This window comes from Podarcis pityusensis, assembly GCF_964106645.2.
Source record: "Podarcis pityusensis genome assembly, chromosome: 7".
Lineage (NCBI taxonomy): Eukaryota > Metazoa > Chordata > Lepidosauria > Squamata > Lacertidae > Podarcis > Podarcis pityusensis.
The window spans coordinates 88,504,321-88,529,889 of record NC_138031.1 but is presented as its reverse complement, the minus strand read 5'-3'; the positions used below and the strand labels follow the sequence as shown (position 1 = coordinate 88,529,889).

At 41.6% G+C, this 25,569-nt stretch overlaps 2 protein-coding genes across 2 annotated transcripts; one reads left to right on the top strand and one right to left on the bottom strand.

Moving 5' to 3' along the window:
- Window positions 1-3: 3 nt before the first annotated feature.
- On the top strand, window positions 4-13,383 carry CRNKL1 (crooked neck pre-mRNA splicing factor 1). Its single transcript, XM_081015168.1, has 14 exons — window positions 4-108; window positions 2,448-2,600; window positions 3,455-3,546; window positions 3,660-3,818; window positions 4,231-4,397; window positions 5,298-5,476; window positions 6,728-6,898; window positions 7,021-7,212; window positions 8,134-8,193; window positions 8,934-9,014; window positions 10,177-10,416; window positions 10,599-10,700; window positions 12,291-12,539; window positions 13,144-13,383. The coding sequence occupies exons 1-14, from the start codon at window positions 61-63 to the stop codon at window positions 13,306-13,308; spliced, it is 2,058 nt and encodes a 685-aa protein (XP_080871294.1). The 5' UTR covers window positions 4-60; the 3' UTR covers window positions 13,309-13,383.
- Window positions 13,384-16,269: 2,886 nt separating this feature from the next.
- Window positions 16,270-24,692, bottom strand: NAA20 (N-alpha-acetyltransferase 20, NatB catalytic subunit). The gene is made up of 6 exons (XM_081015243.1): window positions 24,547-24,692; window positions 23,789-23,813; window positions 21,867-21,957; window positions 19,749-19,884; window positions 17,187-17,332; window positions 16,270-16,750 (listed from the first exon to the last, which is right to left on the bottom strand). The coding sequence occupies exons 1-6, from the start codon at window positions 24,597-24,599 to the stop codon at window positions 16,665-16,667; spliced, it is 537 nt and encodes a 178-aa protein (XP_080871369.1). The 5' UTR covers window positions 24,600-24,692; the 3' UTR covers window positions 16,270-16,664.
- Between the last annotated feature and the right edge of the window lie 877 nt (window positions 24,693-25,569).

Below are 25,569 nucleotides of genomic sequence, written 5' to 3'. Positions count from 1 at the left end.
TGCTGACGGGGTCAAAGGGGAGGGGGCGGGGCCGGAGAGCCGCTCGAGACGGAGGGGAAGATGGCGTCTACGGCGGCCGGGAAGCAGCGGATCCCTAAAGTGGCGAAGGTGGGGCGCGGGATGCGGCCTGGGCCTCCGTGGGCCTCGCGAGGCCTTTGCTTCCCGAGCAAAGCTGAATGGCGGGGAGGAAGCAGGCGGGAAGGCGGCGGCGGCGGCGGCGGGTGAAAGCCGAGAGAGATGGCAGGGACCGAAAAGGGGGAGGCGGGAGCCTTCCTTCGGGCTCTGGTCGGCCGGAGGAGGAAGGCGGGGTGCAAAGAAACGCGTTACTTATTTATTTATTTAGAGCACTTGCACCCCGCTCGTCAGCCCAAAAGGCTTCCATGACATCGAAACAAGACATTCCCAACCCGCAGGCTTACATTCTAATGAACAAACAAACAGGCAAATTAATAAAAATGCAACGCACGAGGAACAAGGAGGGAAGTGGGAAATAAAACTCTAAAAAAGGCACCAATTTCTAGACAGTTAACTGTATCTATAATGGGTCCCGCTGGTTGGCCTCCCGTGGATGCTTTGCTTGAGATTCCTGCATTGCAGGGGGTTGGATTAGGTGACCCTCCGGGAACCTTACAGCTCTGTAGTTGTATGATAGTACAGTAGTAGTAGTAATTAAGATGCTTAGGAAGGCAGGTGCAACCTGATGCAGAAGAAGATGGGGCATTTCATGAACCTGGGACCCCCTACAGGAAATACCGGAGTAGACATGCAATGTTTCCACAGTACAGACCTAGTGCATTGAAGTAAGAGGAGAGGATGCGGTCAAAGTTCCCCCAAGTATAAGGCAGTGATAATTAAGAACTAAGCCTGGGAGCTGTAACCCCCACCCCCAGATTCCCTCATGAAACTGATCTGCATCATGACATCAGTCTGGTCAGAGGGAGGATCATGGGGGGAAACAAAACCCAGATGATGATGACCACAGCAGAACACTGCTGCTGATGCCAGTGAATTTCGTGCCCCTTAATTTCACTCTTCTGGAAGGCAGTCCAAATGCCCAACCCTCATTTTTGGCACTTGCAAAATGGGACAGCAAAATAGGAGGGATACCTCCTATTGGCTCAGCCACACAAATACAACCTTTTCCCATGGAGTTCCATGCTTATTCAGAAGAAAATCAACACTACTAGGTTTGACCATACTGAAACCTTAAATGAGGGTTTTTGTTTTGTTTTGTTGATTAAATGTATATGCCACCCTTCATCCAAGCATCACAGGATGGCTTACAGTATAAAAGCACAAAAATACATTTGGACTGGGGCTTGCTTTTGAGGACCAGGCTTAAATTCCATGCACATTTGGTTAGACGTAGTGGGATTTGGTTCTGAGTAGATGCGGGCTATAAAGTAGTTTTGTTTACTTTTTTAGAGAAGAAGAAAATTTAGCAGGTACAGTTTGTTGTGCAGAAAGTGAGAAAAGCTGCACTTGCTGAAATTTCTTTTCCTTCACAACTGTTAAAACGAATGGGAGTCATTTGTATCTTGCCACCCTCCCTGAAAGGGAAGGTGAAATAAAGTATAGCCACCTCCCTTTTGTTAAGCAAATTTTGGATGACCCAACCATTTGCTGTCTTGAGCAGCACAAAACAAGTTGACCAAAAAGGATTTTATTGTGACCACAGTATAACTATAGATTGACATTATCTTTTATTGTTGAATTCAGAGGCAACACCTGCCCTATCTGGCAACATTATGTCAAACTGCATGCAATCAGCCACCATCTAAATGGCAGGCATTGGTAGAGGGCATGCTGATTAATTCTACCTTTCCTAATGATCATCATGATTCATGCAAAATGTACAGTTATCTATTAGGATACTTTTTTTTAATGAGAAATTGCTCCTGACAGCAAAAACAATGTCTGTAAAAACTCATTGTGTAATTCCCAAATTACAAATAACTAAAAATGCTATAAATAGATTACATCTTGGAATCAAAAAGTGTTCTGATAAGATTGGAACAACCAAAACTTCAAACAAAATAGAATCATTTAGATTGTGTGAGTGTAAAGAAAGGGTTAATTCCTCTTCTGGTGAATGACTTAATTTTTTATTTTTGAAAGGCAAATTGACCTGAAAGATTGCATTTTGTCATGGCCAACATTTCTACCATAGCATCACATACACTGCATGAGCGAACTTTATTGATTTTTTTAAAAATGACTTTGCACATATATTTCTGTTTCACAAGAAACCCTCTAGGTAACTTTTAAGAATAAAATAAAATATTAAGAATATCTGTTGCAATGTTGTGCTGAATTACAGAAGGTTTCTGGTACTTTTACATTATATATGTATATATAGAGAGAGTGAACACTTGTGGAATTACATTTGTTACCGCCATGCATAGAATGCTAAAATATGTCATCACAAGAAATTGTTTGTCCCCCAGGTGAAAAACAAAGCCCCAGCAGAGGTACAAATCACAGCAGAGCAACTTTTAAGAGAAGCTAAAGAAAGAGAGCTTGAGCTTCTTCCCCCACCTCCTCAACAGAAGATCACAGATGAAGAGGAGCTAAATGATTATAAACTTCGAAAAAGAAAGGCAAGTAAACATCATGCTTATCGAATGCTAAATATTTGGTTTTATTTATTTGAACTTGTATCCCAGAATCTCTTGATGTGTAATAACTTGTTGAAACATACTGTAACCTTAAAAAACCCTTTCCCTCCGTGGCTTAAGTCTGGCTGCCTAATGCTAACCATACAATACATTGCTTCCTAAAAGGTTTCATTCTAGGGACGCTCCAGAGGAAGGAGTTCTATACATGTGGAAGAGCTACTCCAGACTTTCACTAGCTATTAAGAACACATCTTCATATGCAGTTGTCACTTGCTGGGTTTTTTGGGGAACATGATGATATATAAGAAAAGTAGTGTTCTCTAAGATAGCTGCTTCTGAGAAGTGCTATCAGTGGATCGATTGATAAAATTATCCTTTAATAGTGGCATTTCAGTATTTGTCATTATTCTTTCAACAACATATATCATTCAACACCTTAGTCTCAAAGCAGTGTACAGTAAAGTTAAAAAGATAAAATGGTAAAGCCATAAAAAATTAAATGCCTGCTGAAATAAAGGTGCCAAAAGTTTGACAGGGAGGGGGCCTGTCTGATCTCAGCTGGGAAGAAATTCTACAGAGTTGGGCCCACAATACTGAATACATAGTTTTTCATCTGAGCCATGGGACCCCACTATCACAAACTCTCCTGAAGACCTCAGTGATCAAGGCAGGGTTATAAGGAATCAGGCAGTCCTTAAGGTATGCTGGACCTAAATCACATGACTGAATACTTCTCCATGATTAAAAAAAACCAAACCAGAACTCAGACAGTCAAATTCCTTACCAATCTCCTTTTGGTTACACAGTACAGTTACACACTCTACTTTTCTCCCTAGACCTTTGAAGATAATATAAGAAAAAACCGGACAGTTATCAGTAACTGGATCAAGTACGCACAATGGGAGGAAAGCCTCAAGGAAGTACAAAGGTACTATGTTAAGAGTTGCATTTCAAGCACCAACTGTATGAATAACTTACAGTGCCCAGCTCTCTATAATATAAATCACACATGTATTAATTTCAACAATGTTTTGCACTCAGGGCTCGTTCCATCTACGAACGTGCTCTAGATGTAGACTACCGAAATGTCACCCTTTGGCTGAAGTATGCCGAGATGGAAATGAAGAACCGCCAAGTTAATCATGCCCGAAACATCTGGGATCGTGCTATTACTACTCTTCCAAGAGTCAACCAGTTCTGGTAAGCGAAGTATGGCTTGCTGCTTGGCAGACAAATCAGTAAACCATAGTATATCTTCCTCTCTAAATGGGTGACAAAGCATCCATTTCTGATCATCTGAAAAGTATTTGATAAAAATAAATAAATACTGTATTGGAAAGTGTATTTATTGTATTCTGTAGATTGTAGTTTTCTGAAAAAGAGATGTCACTGCATCTTGCATAGTTATTGGTGAACTATTTGCTTACCCTGGGCGATGACCAGGATCCAAAATAGGAATCTGTACTTGGGTGTGCTAGATACCAAATGTGCAAGCACTCTGTATTCAAGAACCATATGTGATTTAAAAAAAAGATATTAACTAGAACATAGACTTATGTGTGGAGAGTGATTAGCCTGAGTTAAGCTTCTTACGTTGCTTTTATTTGGAAAGGTACAAATATACGTACATGGAAGAGATGCTGGGAAATGTTGCTGGAGCCCGCCAGGTGTTTGAGCGCTGGATGGAATGGCAGCCAGAAGAACAATCCTGGCATTCTTACATTAACTTTGAGCTGAGGTACAAGGAGGTGGACAGAGCGCGCTCTATATATGAGAGATATATCCTTTTGAGGCTGCTTCTATTTCAGCCTAATGTTTTACTTTTCTGTTGTTGCTTTGTTCACATTTTGTCTTTAGGCCAAATGAAAGCAGCATCTTTCCAACCTGGTTATCTGCGGAATGTAGAAATTATAGGAATTTGGAAGTTGAAGGAGAAGGGTACTAACTTATCTGTCTTCCTGACAGCTGATTTCCTATGTTGAGGAATATTGTTTTTACTTTGAAGGAGCTTTCAGTCATGTGATTATTCTCTTGCCATCTGAATCCTTAGAGGCCAGGTACAAGTGTATCACTTCAGAGACAATTAGGCCCTGTGTGTCACCTTTTCATCTGCTGCTGAAACTTAGCAGCAAAAGACGCCATTCCAAAAGCATGATCCTATGCAGACATAGGTGCACCTTGGCTCCCTGTTGGATGAGACTACATGTTGTGCATTCAGTTATGCTCAGTGACCGCAATGCTTTCACTAATTCTGCCTGGTATGAATTAGGCTTTGAAGAAACCAGTTTTTATCTTGAATGTTGTTGGGTTGAGAGTAACATAACAGGAGACGTGCTTAAACATGTGAAAAGCATGCAACATTGGAAGGAAGGGATTTGCTTTCACATCAGGACCCACATGAACAAAGGTTTATTGGAGGTTATATAGGATAAAGGTGCCCCTAAAGTGCTGCCAGCTTGATTGAGATTTAAAAACAACAACAAATTATTTGAGTCTTGCTGCATTTACCAGTTTCCCAAAATCTTAGATCTGTATCCTAAATCATTCTGTTTCCCCATGAAATATAAAACTTCGCCATCCTTTTGTTATCCTTGCATAATATATTTGTGGCATTTTATTCTTAAAAGTTAGAAGTTAAAATGAAATTCTTCATACTTTGAATTCCTTAACATTTTCCACTTGTCATTGTGCATCCCGATGTTAAGAACTGGATCAAGTATGCCCGTTTTGAAGAAAAACATAGTTATTTTGCCCATGCAAGGAAAGTATTTGAGAGAGCAGTGGAATTCTTTGGGGAAGAACATATGAATGAGCATCTGTATGTAGCTTTTGCCAAATTTGAAGAGAACCAGAAAGAGGTAACATTTTGCTTATTAGAAAATATAGCTTGCATTTTGCAATCAAAAGTATGTTTTTGACTGATACTGCAAAACCTTCCTTTCCCAGTCAATGTTTCCCACCGCCAGATTCCCATCCATCTGTGCTTGTTCTCCAGCTTGCTCTGTATGGGTTTGTTAGTTGCCTGAGAAGGTGAAGGTGTCTTGCTTTCAGAGTTCCTATTTATCAGGTCTGCATGTGTGTGCTAAAGTCCACCTATCAATTGTGGACATTCTTTAAGAATTGTATACCTTAGTGAGCAAGTGAAGCCCAAACACCTTCATTCATTTTCTTTCTCAATATTTCAAGGCAGTTTGAGGGTTGGGGGAGGAAGTGGGAATGGGGAAAAAAGTTAAAATTTTACATATTGGGCATGATTTATAGAATCATAGAACTGTAGAGTTGGAGGGGGCCCAAGGGTCATCTAGTCCAACCCCCTGCAATGCAGGAATCTCAGCTAAAGCATCCATGACAGATGGCCATCCAACTTCTGCTTAAAAACCTCCAAGGCAGGAGAGTCCACAACCTCCCAAGGGAGTCTGTTCCACTGTCAGAACAGCTCTTACTGTCAGAAAGTTTTCCTGATGTTTAGTCGGAATCTCTTTTCTTGTAACTTGAAGCCATTGGTTCAGCTCCTACCCTGTGGAGCAGGAGAAAGCAAGCTTGCTCCATTTTCCATGTGACAGCCCTTGAGATATTTGAAGATGACTTTCATCTCTCCTCTCAGACTAAACATCACCAGCTCCTTCAACTGTTCTACACAATTTTAATATGGAAATAACATTATTTCAGTAGAACATTACTTCCAAATAAATTGCTTAAGTATTGTGACCTGGGTCTATTTGTTTCTGTTGTTGTCAGTTTCTAGCAACTAGACCACAGTGCAACATAGAACTTATATTGGACTTCTTGGTTTTATAAAAAAATGTTAGCTTATATATATTTGAGTAAAATGAGAACCTTGCTATATGCTCAAGCTGATAGTTGTATCTCTTGCCTTGTAGAACTTTACTCTGAGAAATGGCTGAGGATTTGAGTTGTGAGTCAGTGCACATGGAGTCAGATTGTTGGTTCATCTAGTCCTGTACTGTTTATTCTTCAAGGTCTCAGTCAGGGTTCTTTCCCAAGATCATCTGCCTATCCTTTAACTGAAAAGCTTGTGCCAGAGAGTGGTACTACGCATTCATGTAGAGCATATTTCTCCGTGCTTTCTAAGCTGTTGCTTTTTCCAGTTTGAAAGGGTGAGAGTAATCTATAAATACGCCCTGGACAGAATCCCAAAGCATGAAGCTCAAGAGCTCTTCAAAAATTACACCATTTTTGAGAAGAAGTTTGGGGACCGACGAGGAATCGAGGATATTATAGTTAGCAAGAGAAGATTCCAATATGAAGAAGAAGTGAAAGTGAGTGCAGCAACTGCTGGGGGCAAATGGAAGCATAAACTTTTATGACAGTTCCCTGAACTGCCATCTCCAGAATACTACTAAGAACTTGTATTTCTGAAGTTCTCTATTCTCTCTTAAAGGCTAATCCACATAATTATGATGCCTGGTTTGATTACCTGAGGCTTGTGGAAAGTGATGCGGATCCTGATGCTGTACGTGAAGTTTATGAACGAGCCATTGCCAATGTTCCTCCAATTCAAGAAAAGAGGCACTGGAAGAGGTATATCTATCTGTGGATCAATTATGCACTGTATGAAGAGCTAGAGGCAAAGGTACAACTCCTGAATTTCTTTGATTTTCTGAGTAACAAAATGTGACTTGTGTTTACCTATGGAATTATTTTAAATAAATTATTAATTTTTGTGTGTGTATGTATATGTATATGTATATGTATATGTATATGTATATGTATATGTATAAATGATGACTCATTCAAGTGGGCAAAATCCATTTGCTGCCCTTCAATTTATTCTGCCCCCTGCCTGTCAATTAAAAAACAGTAACTATCAGAACAACATAAACAGTAGAACAGTGATTAAAAGCAGCATTTAAAAACTAAAACAGAGATAAAAATACGCATCATTTCTTTAAAAGCCTTGGAAGTAAAAAGGCTTCCACCCAGTGCCCAGAAGGATAACAGCATGGGCACCATGTGAGCCTCTCTGGGAAAAGCGTTCCACTGCCATGGTGCAAGAGGGGAAAGGAGCACCTATCGTTACTTTCACCCTCTGGTTACTTCCAGAGGTTCTGTTAAACAATCTCAATGCATAGGCAGTTTGGTGTACAAGAAAATGGTCCCTGAGAAAAGGGGGGCCCAGGTTGTATAGGGCTTTAAAGGAGTCTGAATTGTGCTCCGAAATGGAGCAGAAAACACTGAAACACTTCAAGCCACTGGTGTGATATGTGCCCAATATCTAGTTGCAATTAGTAGTATAGCAGCTATATTTTGAACCCCCTAGAGTTCAAAAAGGGAGAATGAGGAGAACTGGGGACAGGAAGAGAAGGTGAAGAGGGGGGGAAAGCTGATGGTGGAGAGCTGTAAGCAGGTCTAGGTTTCTAGAGTAGGAGTACAGGTTTAAGTAGTATAACTAACACAGGCAACAAGATAGACAATTTTCCTAAGGGGCATTCTGAATATAATTGCTTAGAAGCATTTGTTCTGAATATGTGACATAGAATGTGTTCTTTCTCAGGATCCAGAGCGGACAAGACAAGTGTATCAAGCTTGTGTTGAACTCATTCCTCATAAAAAGGTACTACATTCTGTTGTATGCCTGGGGTTCGTACATAAGGGTGTACATGTGTGAGTGGAGGTCATTTTTCACCTCAGTTCTAAGTTCAAGAGTCCCCCTGTCTAGAAATATTGGCCCTGTTTTGGCTATGCTTCACTGAAGCAATAAAAGCTGGTTGCAGTTGATTTCTCCCATAGTCTAAACCTGTTCACATCCTCTCAGAAACAAGTTACGCTTTGCCCCATGGGACTTGCAGGGAAGTAAGTGAACATAGGCTTGCCAGAGACAAAAAAGACAGCTACACAATGACGTGAGTTCTCTGGGAAAACTTGAATTGGAAAATTGCCTATGCAAATTAGAACATTTTCTGATGTCCCGAGAGAGTGATATTATATGGCAATGTATTTACTTCTATTTATTAAACTAATTAAGAATTTTGAAACTGTCAAGCTTTTCTAATATTTATTTGCAACTGGCATTCATTAATTGTTACCCTTGAACTTACGAAACAAAACATTCAATGGAAAAGAAAGCATTGGACAGTTTTCTGCAGAATTTACCCCCTGCCATCACTGCAGCAACACACACAGATATGGCTCTCCATGTGTTTCAAAAAAACTCTTTTAACGGGGGAAATGCTTTGTGCTTGTTAAAAACCATTCTTTGGGACAAGTTTTCTGCTTTGGCATATTTAAGAAGACATTATTTTAGTTGAATTGGAGGCATTGCTCTCAGAGAATCTATATTATTTCTCTTTTCAGTTTACGTTTGCCAAAATATGGCTGTTGTATGCTCAATTTGAAATAAGACAGAAGAATCTCCAGTTTGCCAGGCGAGCGTTGGTAAGGAAAATAAAATGATTGTCCAAGTTAATTCCTTTGTGATACAATGAGGGTGATCAGCTGATCTGTCATGATTTGTCATGATTTTTTAAAGAAAAAAGTTTACTGATTTGTATTTGCATATTGAACAACAGTTACAGATAACAAAACTTGCTATCTTGTTTCATATAAAAGCAACAGTATTTCTCCAGCTCTGTAATTCTATAATTATGGGGCTATACAGTTACTGAAAGTATCTGATTCAAATGGTTAGTCGGTACAGCTAAAGATCCTTCCATATTTTATCAAGGGGCAGTTTTTGAATTTTGTTGTTAGCTGTTGAAGTGAGGGTTAAGTGTAACACTGCATTTCTCAATGCCATAGATAACCTTCTACCAGTGATCATTTGCATTTGTCTCCAGGGATGGACCGATCTACCCAGTGGGGTTTCTAAGCTGAATTGGAAGGGGAGGGTCAGGCCACTTTTGTTTTTTTTTTTAAAAAACACACTTCTCACATTAAATAACTTTTAGTAATATCTTTAAGCCTTCACACAGATAAGAAACCACTTCCAGTACAATAGTTTTTTTAAATATGAATAGCACATCAAATGGTCTTAAATACAACTTTTTTTGAATGCCAACACTCCAAGGGTTAATGTTTGAAAAAAGTTAGAGCCACTTTCTCCCATGCCAAATAGTAGAGAAGCAAAACCAATATCCAAATCCATCTTTGAACTTCTTTCTATTCCCGACAAATTGATTTAGCCTATAGAAATGCTTCATCCCTAGCTTGCTTCTTTAACCAAGTTCTGGTAAGGAAAAGGAACCCCCTGGACCTGATCAACACTATGGGCACCACAGGGTAATTGACTTTCATTTAAGGAAGTGTCTTTATACCACCATTAGCCATTGGACCACTTGCCAGAAGTTTTGTCTCTCTTCCTCCTGCACATGTTTACTGGTGGGTCTGACCTTCTTTTGTAATGTATATTGAACAGGCCCAAAATATAACATTCTAACCATGATAGCTGTAGTTGTCAGGGCATGTCAAAACTGGGAGTGAGAATCAGACCTTAGAAGCCCACTCACTGTACTTTTGGGTGTGCCTCAAAAAAGCATGTTTGAATCTTGTGCTCTTTCTCTAACAGGCTTTGGGCAATTTCTGACTCTACTCTTTACAGGGAACATCCATAGGTAAATGTCCAAAGAACAAACTGTTTAAAGGCTACATTGAACTGGAGTTGCAGCTACGAGAGTTTGATCGTTGCCGGAAACTGTATGAGAAATTTCTAGAGTTTGCCCCTGAAAACTGCACATCATGGATCAAGTTTGCAGAGTTAGAAACCATTCTTGGTGATGTTGATCGGGCCAGAGCTATATATGAGTTGGCTATTGGCCAGCCACGATTAGACATGCCAGAGGTAAGAGGGGTGCTGGAGTTTGCCGTGCTCTGCAACATACTTTTCTCTGTAGGGAATATATTATAACTCGGCTAATATGGGAGAAATAAACAGATTTTGATTTTGATTGCCCAGACACCTATTTATGTGGGAATGTTCACTTTGCTGTACCTTAATAACTGGCCTGCCTGCTTTCCGACTAGGTTCTTTGGAAATCTTACATAGACTTTGAAATTGAACAAGAGGAATATGAGAACACAAGAAATCTTTATCGGCGATTGCTTCAGAGAACGCAGCATGTCAAGGTATGTACTTGGTTAGGCAGAACTAGATTCCACTGTAGTTCATCGGTACAAAAGGCTGTGTGCAGTTTTTTTGAAGCTTAAGTAAGCCCACTGGAGAAGTCAGCAAGCTTGTAATTTAGGCTACCTTGATAGAACTGTTAATTTAATTCTGGTTTGCTTAGAAAATGAATGAGTTTATTTCGATGGGGTTGCCTTTAAAATTGCTATAGAATTTTAAGGCCTGGGGCAAAATAGGCGAGGAGAACGTGCCGAGCTCTTAAGCAGCATTCAGCATGGCCCACGTCATGCCCAAACTGATCCATCTCTCAGGGCTTTGGAACCAATAGAGCAAAGAAGCCAACTTACTACTACATACAGTGGTACCTTGGGTCAAGAACTTAATTCGTTCTGGTGGTCTGTTCTTAACCTGAAACTGTTCTTAACCTGAAGCGCCACTTTAGCTAATGGGGTCTCCCGCTGCCGCTGTGCTGCCGCTGCCCAATTTCTGTTCTCATCCTGAAGCAAAGTTCTTAATCCGAGGTACTATTTCTGGGTTAGCGGAGTCTGTAACCTGAAGTGTATGTAACCCGAGGTACCACTGTGTTGAAAAGCAAATCGTGTGGTGCCTCGGTTTAAGAACAGCCCTGTTTACGAACTATTTGGTATACGAACTTCGCAAAACTGGAAGTAGTGTTCCGGTTAGCAAACTTTACCTTGGTCTAAGAACGGAATCCAAATGGTGGAAGCGCACCAGCGGCAGAAGGTCTCATTAGGGAAAGCACGCCTCGGTTTAAGAACGGTTTCAGTTTAAGAATGGACTTCCGGAACGGATTAAGTTCATAAACTGAGGTACCACTGTTAGATGTTGCCAACAGTGTAGGGACAGCTTGCATTTTTTCCAGTTGGAGTGATGGTCCAATAAACAGTCTGCCTTTCCTGTCTTTGGCCACAAGGTGGAGCTACAACCTGTCATATCCATGACATTTGTCATGCGGAGTTTAGTGAGGGGAAATGTGGATAGGGAATTCAGCCATCCATCATTTTAAGTTTTAATGCCTCTGGTATAGGGAGTGACTAAATTAGAGACCTGCTCCATAATCCACATCTTCATACCTTTGTCCAGACACCACTCACAATCACCTCTGAAGCTACTGGGCAATACAGTCTTTGTTTAGCAGATCCCATATATGTCTTGTTCCTCCATTCAAAAAGTATGACAGTTCTTCTGTTCAGATGGTACTTTCTCTCCCTCACCTTTCCTTACCCAGTTTTTAAAAAATTGTTATTTTTGTGTGTGCTTTTGAGAGCAATCTGATTTCTGAGTCATACACTTAGAAATAAAATAAAATAAAATAATTTTGAATAATTGAATAAAATAATTTAATTCAATGCTCCATTTTAATAAGAACAATAAAAAATCCAAAGCACCTTTTCTCACATCTATAATATATTCGTTGCTATGAGCGCTGCATGCAACATATACAGCTCCAGAGCAGAGCACTTGATATGCATTATATAACAATGGATTCGTGTTAAACCCTTTGGCAGCCTGTTTTCCTGTGTAAAGATTTGCCATATACCCTAATATGGACTTATTTGGTTTTGCTGTAGGTGTGGATCAGTTTTGCTCAGTTTGAACTCTCAGCAGGGAAAGATGACAGCTTACCACGGTGTCGGCAAGTATACGAAGAGGCTAATAAAACAATGAGAAATTGTGAGGAAAAAGAGGAGAGGCTTATGCTTCTGGAATCCTGGAGAAACTTTGAAGAGGAATTTGGAACCGAATCCAGCAAAGAGAGGGTAGACAAACTCATGCCAGAGAAAGTCAAGAAGAGGAGGAAACTTCAAGCTGAAGATGGGGTAAGAGCACAAGCTGGAGACCTGGCTTTGCATGCTTGGTGGTGGCTTTTCAAGAAACAATTTATACACCAGCAGAATCAAGTGAAGGTTTGTGTGAGCTATACTAGTGTGGGCTGTGTGGAGTGTATAAGTGTTCGTGCGCACACACAATTCATTGATTTACTGTTCAATTTTGTTCATAAGTTCTGTTGTTCAGTAGGGCTTGCTATCAGGTACACATGTATAGCAGGCGTAATTTGTGTACTGCTTCATGGCAGTGTTTTTGAAGTGGTATGCAATAAAAATTAAAAACCACTCAAACCAAAACCTAAGTATTCACACAAGTAATAATATAAAAGTTTCCTAAAACACATGGCAGGTGGAGCCTAGGCTTCTCCCTGGCACTAGTTTTCTATGGGCAGCTTTTTCTGGAAAGGGGGGCATTCAAAGATTCAGCTTCTTAATCCGCAGCATGAAGTGCTATTATGCTGCTATTTTAAACTGTCTATGAAACATCAACTATTGCATGGAAACACTAGTGAGAGCAGGAAAATTTATGTCTGATAAAGAAGCAAGCAGGCACAATGTTTTGGGTGTCTAATTATGTTAACTTTTCTCCTTCTAGTCTGATGCTGGCTGGGAAGAATACTATGATTACATCTTCCCAGAAGATGCTGCCAATCAGCCCAACCTCAAACTGCTTGCAATGGCTAAGCTCTGGAAGAAGCAGCAACAAGATGATGATCCAGAGAGAGATCCAGACAAGGATGTGGATGAAAGCAGTCCCTAATACCACACTTGCTTTCCCTGTTCGATTTTGTACAGAATTTTTGCCAATGAATACAATAAATATTTCCAAAAAATATCACTGGCAATGTTTGAAATGCAAGAAAGAACCATTAACACTTCATCTAGTAGTAGTAATGTTATGTGTCCATGTGTGGGAAAAAGAGATAGGCAGCACCAGAAAATGAAATTAGAAGTAAAGCCCTGAAGCATTATTCACAGATGGAAATTTATTCTTTTATAAAAGATTTCCATTGCCCCAATTACAAAATCTATAGATCGTAGAGGTTCAGGCCTGAGAAATGAGCTGTTACTGCTAGGCCTGTGTGATATGATGATACATCATTCAAAACCTGTTTGAAGACCACATCATGATAACTGTTTCATTATACAGTGGTACCTTGGATTAAGAACTTAATTTGTTCTGGAGGTCCGTTCTTAACCTGAAACTGTTCTTAACCTAAGGTACCAATTTAGCTAATGGGGCCTCCCACTGCTGTTGCATGATTTCTGTTCTCATCCTGAAGCAAAGTTCTTAACCCGAGGTACTATTTCTGGGTTAGTGGAATCTGTAACCTGAAGCGTCTGTAACCCGAGGTACCACTGTATTTGACCCAGCAATACATTGTGAACAGCATTCAAAATTTCAGGGGGTGGTATAATTGTGAGCAATTTGAGAAGTCAGCCTCGGCACCTCCCCTTAACCATGGTGTTGATGCTTTAAGAAAGAGCCCTGCCTGCCTGCCTGCCCCTTCCTTCTCCTAGTCGCTCCTCCTGCTAGGAAGGACAGCCGAGCGCTGCCAGCCCAGGTACAGCGATCAAGGATGTGTTGCTGGGAAGCAAAGAGCACTATCAGCCCCAGTGGTGCGATCCTTCCTTCCTTCTCCTGGTTGTTCTTTCCACTCCCTAGCCCAGGTGCCTTGGTTGTGCATGCTGCTGGAAAGGACCACCCAGAGCTTTAAGACAGAGCATGGAGATCATGCAACAAAAAGCCTCCCTCCCTCCACAGCCCAGCCACCCCTCCTTATTTCACACATCATGCTATACTGGTATATCATGATGGTTAGCTAATGAGATGGTGTTGAAAACCTGATATTAGTAGCCTTAATTGCTACTGCAAAGTGAGATGACTGCAACTTATTTTTATTGATTTCATGTTTCTTCAATCCGGTGCATACATGGTCCATTCCATGGGCACTGATATAGACCATTTAAGCACTCCTACAGGCTGTGAAATCTTTATAGCCTATTATCAAATGGCTTACAAAACACAACATTTTGGAAGTTTGTTTTGAAGTATGCATGGCTTCCAAGTGAGAAATGGGCTTCTAGGAGACCCTTGATAGTGCTTGTTTAATTGAGTTCTGGGGATACTGTTCATTTTGATTAGCCACCCACTGTATCTAGTTCTCTTCTATGTAATGGCAGATTTATTCTTACATCTGTGTATTGTGTGTACTGGGTACCAAAATGAGGATCAATATAGAAAACAACAAAACTTATGCCAAAGCTATTTCTTACTCATTACAGAGTTGTTTTTCTTGACTGGGATTGCCTGAGTACAAAATTCTATTAAAACAAGGCTAAGGAGTGCTGATTATAGCCACTTTACTTGCATGTTACTATTACTATGGCTAGAGAAGCAGCCTACCTACAAACCAGAGGCCCTGATAATAAGAACCCTATCTGAGTAAGGTGACATATTAGCACCACTCTACTTACTACTTTGCGAAGCAGCCACTGGCAAGAATAATAGTCTGAATAACTCAAACAGCATTCATAACTAGCAAAACTTACCGTATTTTTCGCTCTATAAAAGGCACTTTTTCCCTCCTAAAAAGTAAGGGGAAATGTGTGTGCGTCTTATGGAGCGAATGCAGGCTGCGCAGCTATCCCAGAAGCCAGAACAGCAAGAGGGATCATTGTGCAGCACTCCCTCTTGCTGTTCTAGCTTCTGGCTTAGCCCCTCAGTCCCTTCCCCAACCTCCTGGAAAAGCCCCCAAGAGCTACGTGGGGAAAAGCCTGCAAGCGCCGCACACACGCTCCGCGCAGCTTGTGAAAGGGAGCGCTGAGCAGAGCCTGGCTCTGCTAAGCACTCCCTTTAAAGATTTTTTTTTTCTTGCATTCCCCCTCTGAAAAATAGGTCCGTCTTATGGTCAGGTGCATCTTATGGAGCGAAAAATACGGTAACTTTTCATGATGCTTTTTAATTCATTAAAGGGAAAGGGCAAACTGCCTATCAATAACAGATTAAATAAACTTTCGGCTTATGTAAGGGTTGCGGGGGGGAGCATCCATGTATAGATGCATAAAGACAGGAATCCCTGGAACTGAACCCCCCTCCCCCGCTCAGCAAGATGGAAGGCTGCTTCCCAGAGCCATCGTACTGCCTTCCCAAAGTAAGCCCGCAATTGCAGCTGTGCATTGGAGGGAGGAATAAATACCGTATTTTTCGCCCTATAGGACGCACTTTTTCCCCTCCAAAAATGAAGGGGAAATGTGTGTGCGTCCTATGAGGCGAATACAGGCTTTCGCTGAAGCCTGGCGAGCGAGGGGGGTCGGTGCGGAGAGCTTGCCGGCACCCAGAAGCTTGGAGCCGCTGAGCTCAGCACACCCCAAGCTTTGGGCTTCACACAGCGCTCCGCTAGCCGTGGGAGAGCTGCGCGACTTCGCGCAGCTCTCCCACGGCTTGCGGATAGCAGCCTGTTCTGGGGGCTGGGGCAGCTCGGGCTTCCCCCGCCCCAGCCCCGCACCTGGGGGGGAAATAATTTTTTTTCTTTATTTCCCCCCCAAAAAACTAGGTGCACCCTATGGGGCGAAAAATACGGTAAATTTAGAGTGTGTTTTCTTTGTTCTCCACTTATTTATTTTCCCCCACCCCACAAAAAGCTGTGGTTGCGCAAGTGAAAGAAGTGTAAAATGTGAGTTGCCTGTATTTACCAAAGTGAATCAAGTACAAGAGGAATTCATTTTAAATCCGTTGATTTTATTTTTTTCCAATATATACTTTAAGGCTCCAATGCTCAAAGCATGAATGAGTGACACCAATGAGCTCCAGGCTCCTAAAAATTTTAATCTACTAGATTTTTAGAAATAGTTCTGTACAGCCAAGGATTTAATGATTTTTGTAAAAAAGATTAAACCCTAAGCGGCCAATAGTGCAGCTGCAAACCTGTGTGGGGTTTGGGGGCATCAGCCCAGTAGCCTAAAAATGAAGCTTTTCCTTCGTGTCTGCACACACTTTCCTTGTTGCTCTCCGGTTTCCAAGTACATTCATAATTAAACACCATTTTCCATAGATGGTCCAAAATGCTTTCAAAGATGTTATTTTCAACATGTCTAAATATCCACAGCTTAAGCTTATTCTATGTCTTCTGGTCTGACAGGATGGGGTAATGGTATAATTGATTTCTTCTCTGTATCTCTGGACAGAGCTTTCCTCATATCTGTGGAAAATGATTAATAACATATTTACAACATAATACACTTCAAGTGGCCGTCTATTTCAGTGGGAGAAGACTGAGTACTTCTTTTTGGTCAGTTGTGCCCTTACACTGGCTTATCATTCTACTCGAGATCAACAGTGGGGAACCTCCAGCCCTCAGGTCTCTCTGTCTAAGCTCCAACTCCTCTGCCTTTGGCTCACAGCTTCCTCAAGTGATTTTCCCTGGCTGGAATGAGTCCGTGAAGGGTGGAGAGCGGGCTTCTGCATGCCTGGAATACACCCTGCCCCACACAGCTCACAGTCACATCTCCTGTTCCACCCACTTTGGGCAAAAAGCTTTGCTCATCCCAAGCAATTTCACATTTTCCTTTTAACGGCATGGGAATTTATTACATCACAAGGACTGTCCAAAGTGTCTCTTTCTGCACAACACTTACCATAAGCATCTTCGTCAGGCTCCCCGTTGCTGGCAGAGTAGTATTCTAGCACTGTTCTGTACACGCTGTAGCCCAGTTGTTTGTACATGTTCACTGCAACCTGATTTGATACTCTTACAAAGAGATCCACAAAAAATCCGCCCTTTCTTCATTAAGAAAAGAAAATGACACAATAAGACAAAATAACTAACAGAAAACAGCATAGTTTGTAAGAGGCTACACAGGGATCTACATTAAAAAACATAAGAATTAAGCAGTGAACAATGGGGGTGGGTGGGAATTTGTCAGGCAAGCTGACAAATAGGCCATGCCTCATGACAAACCATGTTTACATTTAGTGTGTCTGAACTGGCAAACCAGAATAAGGGGCACTTCTGATTTAGTATGATGTTTGTCTTGATAATCTGTTCAGGTTGCTGCTCCAGCCTCCAGAGGCCATTGAGCCTTCGAGTTAGAATACTTTGGAGCAAATGGAAAATGAAACCAACAAGCAGCTCCCGCTTTGCCTATTTGTCTGGATGTTAAAACAATGGTTTGGAACTGGCACAAACCAGTTTGATTCCATGACTTCGTTTGGCTGTAACAAACTATGGTTTGCCTTTAAATAAATGAGCTTCGGAAACCATCATCCTTGTACTTATTTCATTCTTCTGTCCTGATTTATCAGTTTAGAGTTATGTCTGAATTTGCTTTATGAAGCTAGCTTATTTCAATATACCATAATTAAAATGAGCCAAGGATTTCTGGATTCAGGAATAATGTGGAATTCTACTTAATTGATAATGGAAGAGAAAGGTTCTAACACAGCTACTCCGGAGGAAGAAACAGGAGTCAAGTCTCAACCAGGCTCATTTCTGTAATAACAACCATAGCTTATAATTGCTTCCAAATGCAGCCAGTGTTGTACCACGATGGGACACTAGTAAATTGCAATTAAAATACGGAAATAAAATGAAGTCTTGAAAACCTTGGAATATATCAAACTAAATCTTTGTACAGGTGGAACAACTTCCGTGAACATCCCCATCCTCTCCTTGCATAGTCCCACCCCCTGCAAATCTGATCCAGAGGATTTGGGGGACCCAGAGCAGATTTGGGATGTGGGTGGTGCTGTGGGTTAAACCACAGAGCCTAGGACTTGCCGATCAGAAGACTGGCGGTTCGAATCCCCGCGACAGTGAGCTCTCGTTGCACGGTTCCTGCTCCTGCCCACCTAGCAGTTTGAAAGCACGTCAAAGTGCAAGTAGATAAATAGGTACCGCTCCGGCGGGAAGGTAAACGGCGTTTCCGTGCACTGCTCTGGTTCGCCAGAAGCGGCTTAGTCCTGCTGGCCACATGACCCGGAAGCTGTACGCCGGCTCCCTCGGCCAATAGAACGAGATGAGCGCCGCTAGCCCAGAGTCAGCCACGACTGGACCAAATGGTCAGGGGTCCCTTTACCTTTTCCTTTAGAGCAGATTTGGAGGACTTACTGGTGGAGGAGAGAAGCAGGAAATTCAGTTTGATGCAACACATAGCTTAAAGTAGGGGAAACAGTGCTGATATAGTGACTGCTATATAACAGATGAATTTGAAGGGCAAACACTGGCATCGGAAGCCCTGCGCCAAGGCTCTCCTCCCCCTGTGCTCCCCCAAGTTGGTTTAGGGAGGGACAGGAAAACCCTCCTAGCACAGCACGTGGGGGGAGCAGAGGGGAGATTGTTCCTCTAGCAAGCTTCTATGCTTGTGCAGATGTAACATTTGTAATTGTGTAATGCTGAATATGGCTCCTCTCCCATTTATCCATTTACTTTAAAAAAAGTTCTTTTACTGGCCCCTTGCTAATGCCAAAAATTTCCTGCCCCCCCTCCAAGCACCCCCTTCCCAATCAGTTTGTAAAAATTGGCCACAACCACTTTTGCACAAAAGGGTTAATGTGGCCTATAGGTCAACAAGGCCCTTCACTCCCAAAATGCCTATTTAACCCTATTTAAAAGAATTTCAATAAATAATTGGCGGCTGGGGGAGGAAATAATTCAATAATATATATTTACCCACGACCACAACTCTATTCACTGGCACATATTTCTCGCTAACGGAAGTACCAGGGAAATATCATGCAGCCAATTATGTGGGAAGAAATCCCAGTGTTCAGTGGGGCTTAGCCCAAGTAAGTGTACACAGGATTGCAGCCTCCACCACTTAGGTAGTCAATGTGGTTCCCTCCAGATGTTGCTGGATGCCCAACTCCCATCAGTCTCAGCCAGCATGACTGATGGTAAGGGCCGAAGGGAGTGGGCTATTCTAACCTAGATAAAAGCGCTATTAGCCTTTTATTTGACACTGGCTAACCTAACCAGTCAGCTGAGCAGCACCCCAACACTCCTAAAATAAAACTTCCTTATGAAGCACTCCTGACTTTATAAAGCTCTCATTGAGTTGTTTTCTTAGAGTCCCCAAAATAATTCTCCATATAATTATGATGCCTTCAGCTGTTCTCATCAATAAATCTACAGGAATTCAAACAGATCAATACATCGCTAGGAGAGGAAAATATATGTTTATCATGCAGGCATCCCTCACCTTTCTGATATTTCTTCAAGCAGTTCCATCAACTTAGCAGCCAAACCTAGCCGCCGAAATTCAGGTGCAACGGAGAGTGCTGTAACGTGGCCGTGCCACTCTTCTCTGGCTACTGAACCTTCCGCTTTCCCCATGACTACAAGGAAAAGTAGGATAAAATGGGTTAGTTTGTTTGGACTAGACCATGGCCATCCCACAGAAACTTAGCTATTGGATTTATGGTGTTTGACATAAAACCAGAAAAAATGCTTTACTACAGATGCAGGCAATTAAAAAGGACTCAAACTAGAAGTTGAACATCAGGACTATACAGATTCCAGAATGTCTCACACACAGCAAATTAAGCACTGAACAAAACGTTCAGAGAGTCTCCAATTTCAAGAAAGAAACAGAATGTTTCTCTTATGTCTCCTAAAACCAGCTTTAAAGTGAATGAGCTTTAAAACCCTGAGGAGGGTTTCTAGTGGGTAGAGAGCAGTCTTTCAGGTCAGTACCCTAGCAGACTCTTCTTGACACCTTCCTATCACTACGAGGAAATACTAAAAATGTATGCAACTCTTTTACTACAGACAACATCAAAGTGAAGTCTGTGATTAGGACTCCAGGGAGAAAGATACTAATAGATGCGGAACTGTAGGAGAACAACAAAAGCTATAATTGCAAGTGTATTCACTTCCAAGTAATAATAATAATAATAATAATTTTATTTGTATGTCACCCATCTGACTGGGTTGCCACAGCCACTCTGGGTGGCTCCAAACAGAATATTAAAAACATGATAAAACATCAAACATTAACAACTTCCCTAAACAGGGATGCCTTCAGATATCTTTTAAAAGTCAGTTGCTTATTCCTTGACATCTGATGGGAGGGCTGAAACCCAATTAAATAAATTCTAATTGATTACTATGAGTAATACTCATACTATGTATCAATTAAATTGGGATACATTTGCATATGGTAAAAACTATTACTAAAGCAAGAAGCAAATTTTGTGTTTAGAAGATACATATATGGATGTGCTGTAGCCAAATGCACATCAGATGAAGCATTCATTCTGGATGTGTGAGAGAAGGGGAAATACTTTAAGACAGGAGCTGCCAGCCTTTTTGGACCAGGGGGCACATTTCAAATTTTGAGGAAGTACTAGTCACAAAATAGCTGCTATGGGAGGCATGGCATATCAGTTAGAGAGAGAACCATCACTGCTGCTTCCAACACACACACACACACACACACACGGACAACTTCAGGCTTACCAAGGAAAGTCACTACATCCTGCTGGTCCTGACTATGAAGATCACAAAATATTGGCTTTTGCCCCATACACACAATGATGCTGTTGCTAGCTAATAACAGAGAGCATCCCCTTGAGCCAGGGAAAATATCCAAGGTGGCCCCACCACACTCTCACACACACATTCATGCACACACACACTCACTGATCAGACACACATGCATTGCTCACACACTCATACACACACTTCACACACACACACCTCTCTCTCTCTGCCCAAGTTCATTTCTTTCTCTGACCACACATAAACAGATTTATACATACCTCTCTCTCCCTCACAGATCACATATGCATACAATCTTCTTCTTCTCTCTCTCTCTCTCTCTCTCTCTCTCTCTCTCACACACACACACACACACACCTTTTCCTCCGCTCCCAAGTGTGTAGCACCATTTCTCTCACATACGGGCTTTTGCACGTTTTGGGGGGGAGAAGGTGCAAGGTGGGAGATGTGTCAGTAAGGGTGGTACGGACAAAAAAAGAACGTGTGTACCTTTTGCCTCATACTGGAGATTATAAAAACTAGAAAGTTACTTTAAATAAAATGAAGACTGTGAATCTAGGGGCTATGGTTCATCCTTACAGGCGTCTGGGTGATGGGCTGCCAACCCCTACCTTAAGATGTTACTTTCCATATGCGGTTTTTATATGCTCATACTAAAACTAATATTAACAAAAGGTTCTGCCCAATTTATCAAGGACATCTTCATGGTTGATAAAAAGCCCTTAAAAACTGAGTAAATGTTGCAGTGCTACTGCCAAATAATTAAAGGGTTAGTCAAAGATTGGTCAACAGAAACAAGGAAAATTAACCTACTTACTGTAGCCCATCAGTTCTCCACCAGGAGCTTCTGCAACAATAAAATACTCAGGCCAGTGAGCCAAGTACTGCAAGTAAAATGGAATTCCATACTATGGAGTATTGCATGTTAAGAAAATATCACCTCAGTAAGCAAGTGGGGGTGACAATCTGTAGCACGCTGTCTATTGCTGAACTCCAACTCCCATCAGTCCCAGACAGCATGGTCAAGGGTAAAGGACTATAGAAGCTGTAGTTCTGTAATATCTGGGGGACCTTAAGTTGCTCACCCCCAAAGTAACTGTTTTCCAAACAGTTCTGGTTTTGCACAGTAAGATACTAAAATAATTAAGACTACTGTCTGTTTCTGAGTAAAAAATAAATAATAACAATACAATACAGGTAAACCAAGAATGTAAAATCAGAATCAGAAGAATCAGAAGAATGTTTATTTGCAGCAGCCACTAGCCATAGCAATAAAACAAAATTTAAAAAGTGATTAAAAAAATTAATATGATTAAAAAATTCCAAAACATTTGTATTGATTATTTAATATTTATAAGAGCTACCTGCAAAATTTCATATTGGGATCTCAGTGGGATCACATTAAAAAAATTGTACATACATGTCTGCCTTATTGGGTTCTATTTAGGATAAATGAGTCTTCTTGGAGTAAGATATAACAGAATAAACAAGACGTCAAGTTATAATATCAGTTCCTTCAGGCATTTATTTAGAAAGTTATTCAATTAAAAGGTATCTGAAAAGCTGGTCAGGCATTTCTTTTAAAAAATGTGTCCCAAAGCCAAGTGATAGCTTGCTATTGCATGATAGAATTAACGCTTTGAAAGAATTCTTGTTAGTACATATTGTGAACATTACAACAAAATACATGACATCACTTGATATGGAATGACCCATTTTAGAAGGAAAAGCAATTAAGAGTAAGAACTGATAATTCTCTGGTTCGTCTCTCTCCTCAGCTTCGACTATACCACTATTTATCAGCCCTGCTGCATCCACAGCAAAGAAGTGGCTAATTATACTGATCTTCCTTGCAGGCTATTGGATGGGTTACTAAGATACATATTATTTGACCACTTGAAATGTACCAGTTCTAAATAAGTATTGATTACTATGACATTTTTTAAATCTTTGAGACATAAGACACTATATAGAAAAAAGGAAATACAGAACCTCTTACATGAAGTGATTTTAGCTTGGACATAATATTGGAGGAGAACACTGGGCTATGAATCAGAAAGTGTCTCGTTCAATTTTGCCATAAGCTCATTTGTATTATAGGGATAACATCACATACATTTACCATATTATTGTATGGATTACAAATAAACATTGTATAAGCAATTTGAACAGTCAAAGTGATACATTCAAAATATTACTTCTGAGGGTAGGAAGCTGATATTATTAATTTTCAGAAGAAACTGAAAAGCATTCCTGTTTAATCAGGCATTTGATGGTCAAAAGATACTTGATCCAGATATTATTTGTTGTGGGGTTATATGACTGTTTTAAGTGTTTTTAACTGTTTTAAATAAGTTTTGTTTATTTTTAAAAATATGATTGTTTTATTATTTTGGTGTTTGCTGCCCTGGGCCCCTTAGGGAGGGTGAGATGGAAATTTAATAATTAAATAATAAATACAACACACTGCTGTTTGGCATCCATACTAACTTCCATATTACAAACTTCTCAAGGCTGCCCCATATATTGCATTTTTATGGACTGCCCATAGAAGAATAAAGAATGAACGCAATAACAAACATTTCTGCTATGTAGGTACACTTGCAAGACACCAGGAATAGCTGCAGCTCCCTGATAAAAATATTCAGGGACAAACATACGTTTTCTGTAGTATAATGTATGAAGAGGCTCACAGGTACTGCCATTAGCATTCAGAGGTCTTGAGGCTTAAAAGGATACAGTTTCTGTGAGGGGATCCAAGTTGCTGTGGGAAACAAGAACTGATTAAACACCCAAAATATTACTAGGGAGAAACTTTGAGCCAGTTACAACTGGGTATGGGGCAAGCCTTTCAATCTCTTCCATCCCACACACCAATTTTGAAACCTCAATTTGCCTCTTGAACAATTATTAATTTTGTGATCTACCCTGGGTATACAACTCGGTTGGTCAGGGAATAAAGTATAACCAAAGAAGAGCAAGAGGCAAGTTCTAACATCCCTTTAATTCCAAGAGATCCTGAAATATTCAATAGAGGAGAGCTATTTCCTTGTGCCAACTAAATTGCCAAATTTTAAAATAACCCCTGTAGCTGTGCCTTTAGCAACAGTTTGGGTTACAGAAATGAGCAGGTGATAATGCTTATCTTTATCCGCAACACGCTTCATCTGATTTCTGCTCATCAATTTGATGTTTAAAGGTACAGGGAACTGCTAAAGACTCGCTGCTGAGCACTTGGCACTCCTAGGCAAAATTCCATTTCCCCTTTTCTCGGGTGGCGGCACGTGCTCGGAGCCGGGCCGGCTCAGCTGTTGGCTGGACGGCAATTCCGACCCTCCCTCGCCAGCAGGACCGGGGGGGGGAGGCGGGGGGGGGGAAGCGCGCCCTGGCGGTCCAGGACAGGCGACCGAGGGGCCTCCAGGCCAGAGAAGGCCGAGCCGCGCGCCGCCCCCTCCCCCCCCCGCCCCCCCGCCGCGGGGCCCGAGGCTCCGGCTCACATGTTGTTGAAGCGGAAGAGGTCGTTGCAGGTGAAGGCGCGCAGCGAAGTCATCTTCTCGCCCGGCGAGCGGCGGCCGAAGACCCGGAACCACTTCTCGCCGGCGCCGGGCAAGGGCGACGCCACTTCCGTTCCACCGGTTGCCAGGGCGACCCTTCCAGAAAGAAGCGAAGGCCCAACGGAGGGGCGGAAGCCACGCCCCCTTGCGTCAGAATGGTCCGCAGAGAGAAAAGCAGCGAGGTCTCCCCGCCCCGCCCCGCCGAGGACGGCAGTTCCGGCTCTTCAATGTTGGCTTCTTTCCTATGTTTTTCGGTGTTCTTTTTTCTGCGGGCCACCAAGAGTCTCTGTCGGGGGGGAATTGGGGACGGCATTTTGGATTTTTGCTGCCCTGCATATATGAAAACATATTTGTGGCCCTCCTCCTTTTAGGATGAGCAACATTAAAATACACCCCCACAGCCGGTTGGGTTTCCTCTCCGGAAACGGGTAAAAGGCGGATCCAGCTGATTTTAATCGGATCCTCATGAATTCATATGATTTTTCCATTCAAATTACATAAAACTGCCATGATACTGTAGACCATGTCTTGGTCTCTAGGCAGCATCAAAAAAATCATGCATCCACTGTTTCCTGGGGCAGCAGTGGCACAAAAACATGGTTAAAAAACACAGATCCTCATGATTTTTGCACTAGATCAGCCCAAAGTCACCATCAGATCAACTTCCCCAAATCTCTTGCTAATCAGCAAAACTCTGTATTGCTGCGTCTGCCTGCTGGCAAATATAACATCACAAATATAACATTGTAGCACCCTGCTTGTGGTTAACGCTTAGCTGGAATGAAATATTCAACGCAGCTAGAGAAATTAAAATAATTTATTTGTCAGACAAATAAATGAGAGACACAGTGGTATATGGATACCAAAGCTCTGCCCACTCCAGCCCTGATGGCCAGCACTTATATTTCCTCAGCCCAGCCCCCTTGCTCCTCCTTTGGCTGCCTCTGTCCAATCAGCCTGGTTGAA

Bases quoted from the DNA above. Each gene is read 5' to 3' on its own strand.
- CRNKL1 (XM_081015168.1), top strand. From the start codon at position 61: ATGGCGTCTACGGCGGCCGGGAAGCAGCGGATCCCTAAAGTGGCGAAG. The intron at 6,899-7,020 runs GTGAGTGCAGCA...TCTCTCTTAAAG, and splicing joins AATATGAAGAAGAAGTGAAA to GCTAATCCACATAATTATGA. The intron at 8,194-8,933 runs GTACTACATTCT...TTCTCTTTTCAG, and splicing joins AACTCATTCCTCATAAAAAG to TTTACGTTTGCCAAAATATG.
- NAA20 (XM_081015243.1), bottom strand. From the start codon at position 24,599: ATGACTTCGCTGCGCGCCTTCACCTGCAACGACCTCTTCCGCTTCAAC. The intron at 23,814-24,546 runs GTGAGCCGGAGC...TGTTTCCCACAG, and splicing joins CTCTTCCGCTTCAACAACAT to CAACTTGGATCCCCTCACAG. The intron at 19,885-21,866 runs GTAAGTAGGTTA...TTTTCCTTGTAG, and splicing joins TGGAGAACTGATGGGCTACA to TCATGGGGAAAGCGGAAGGT.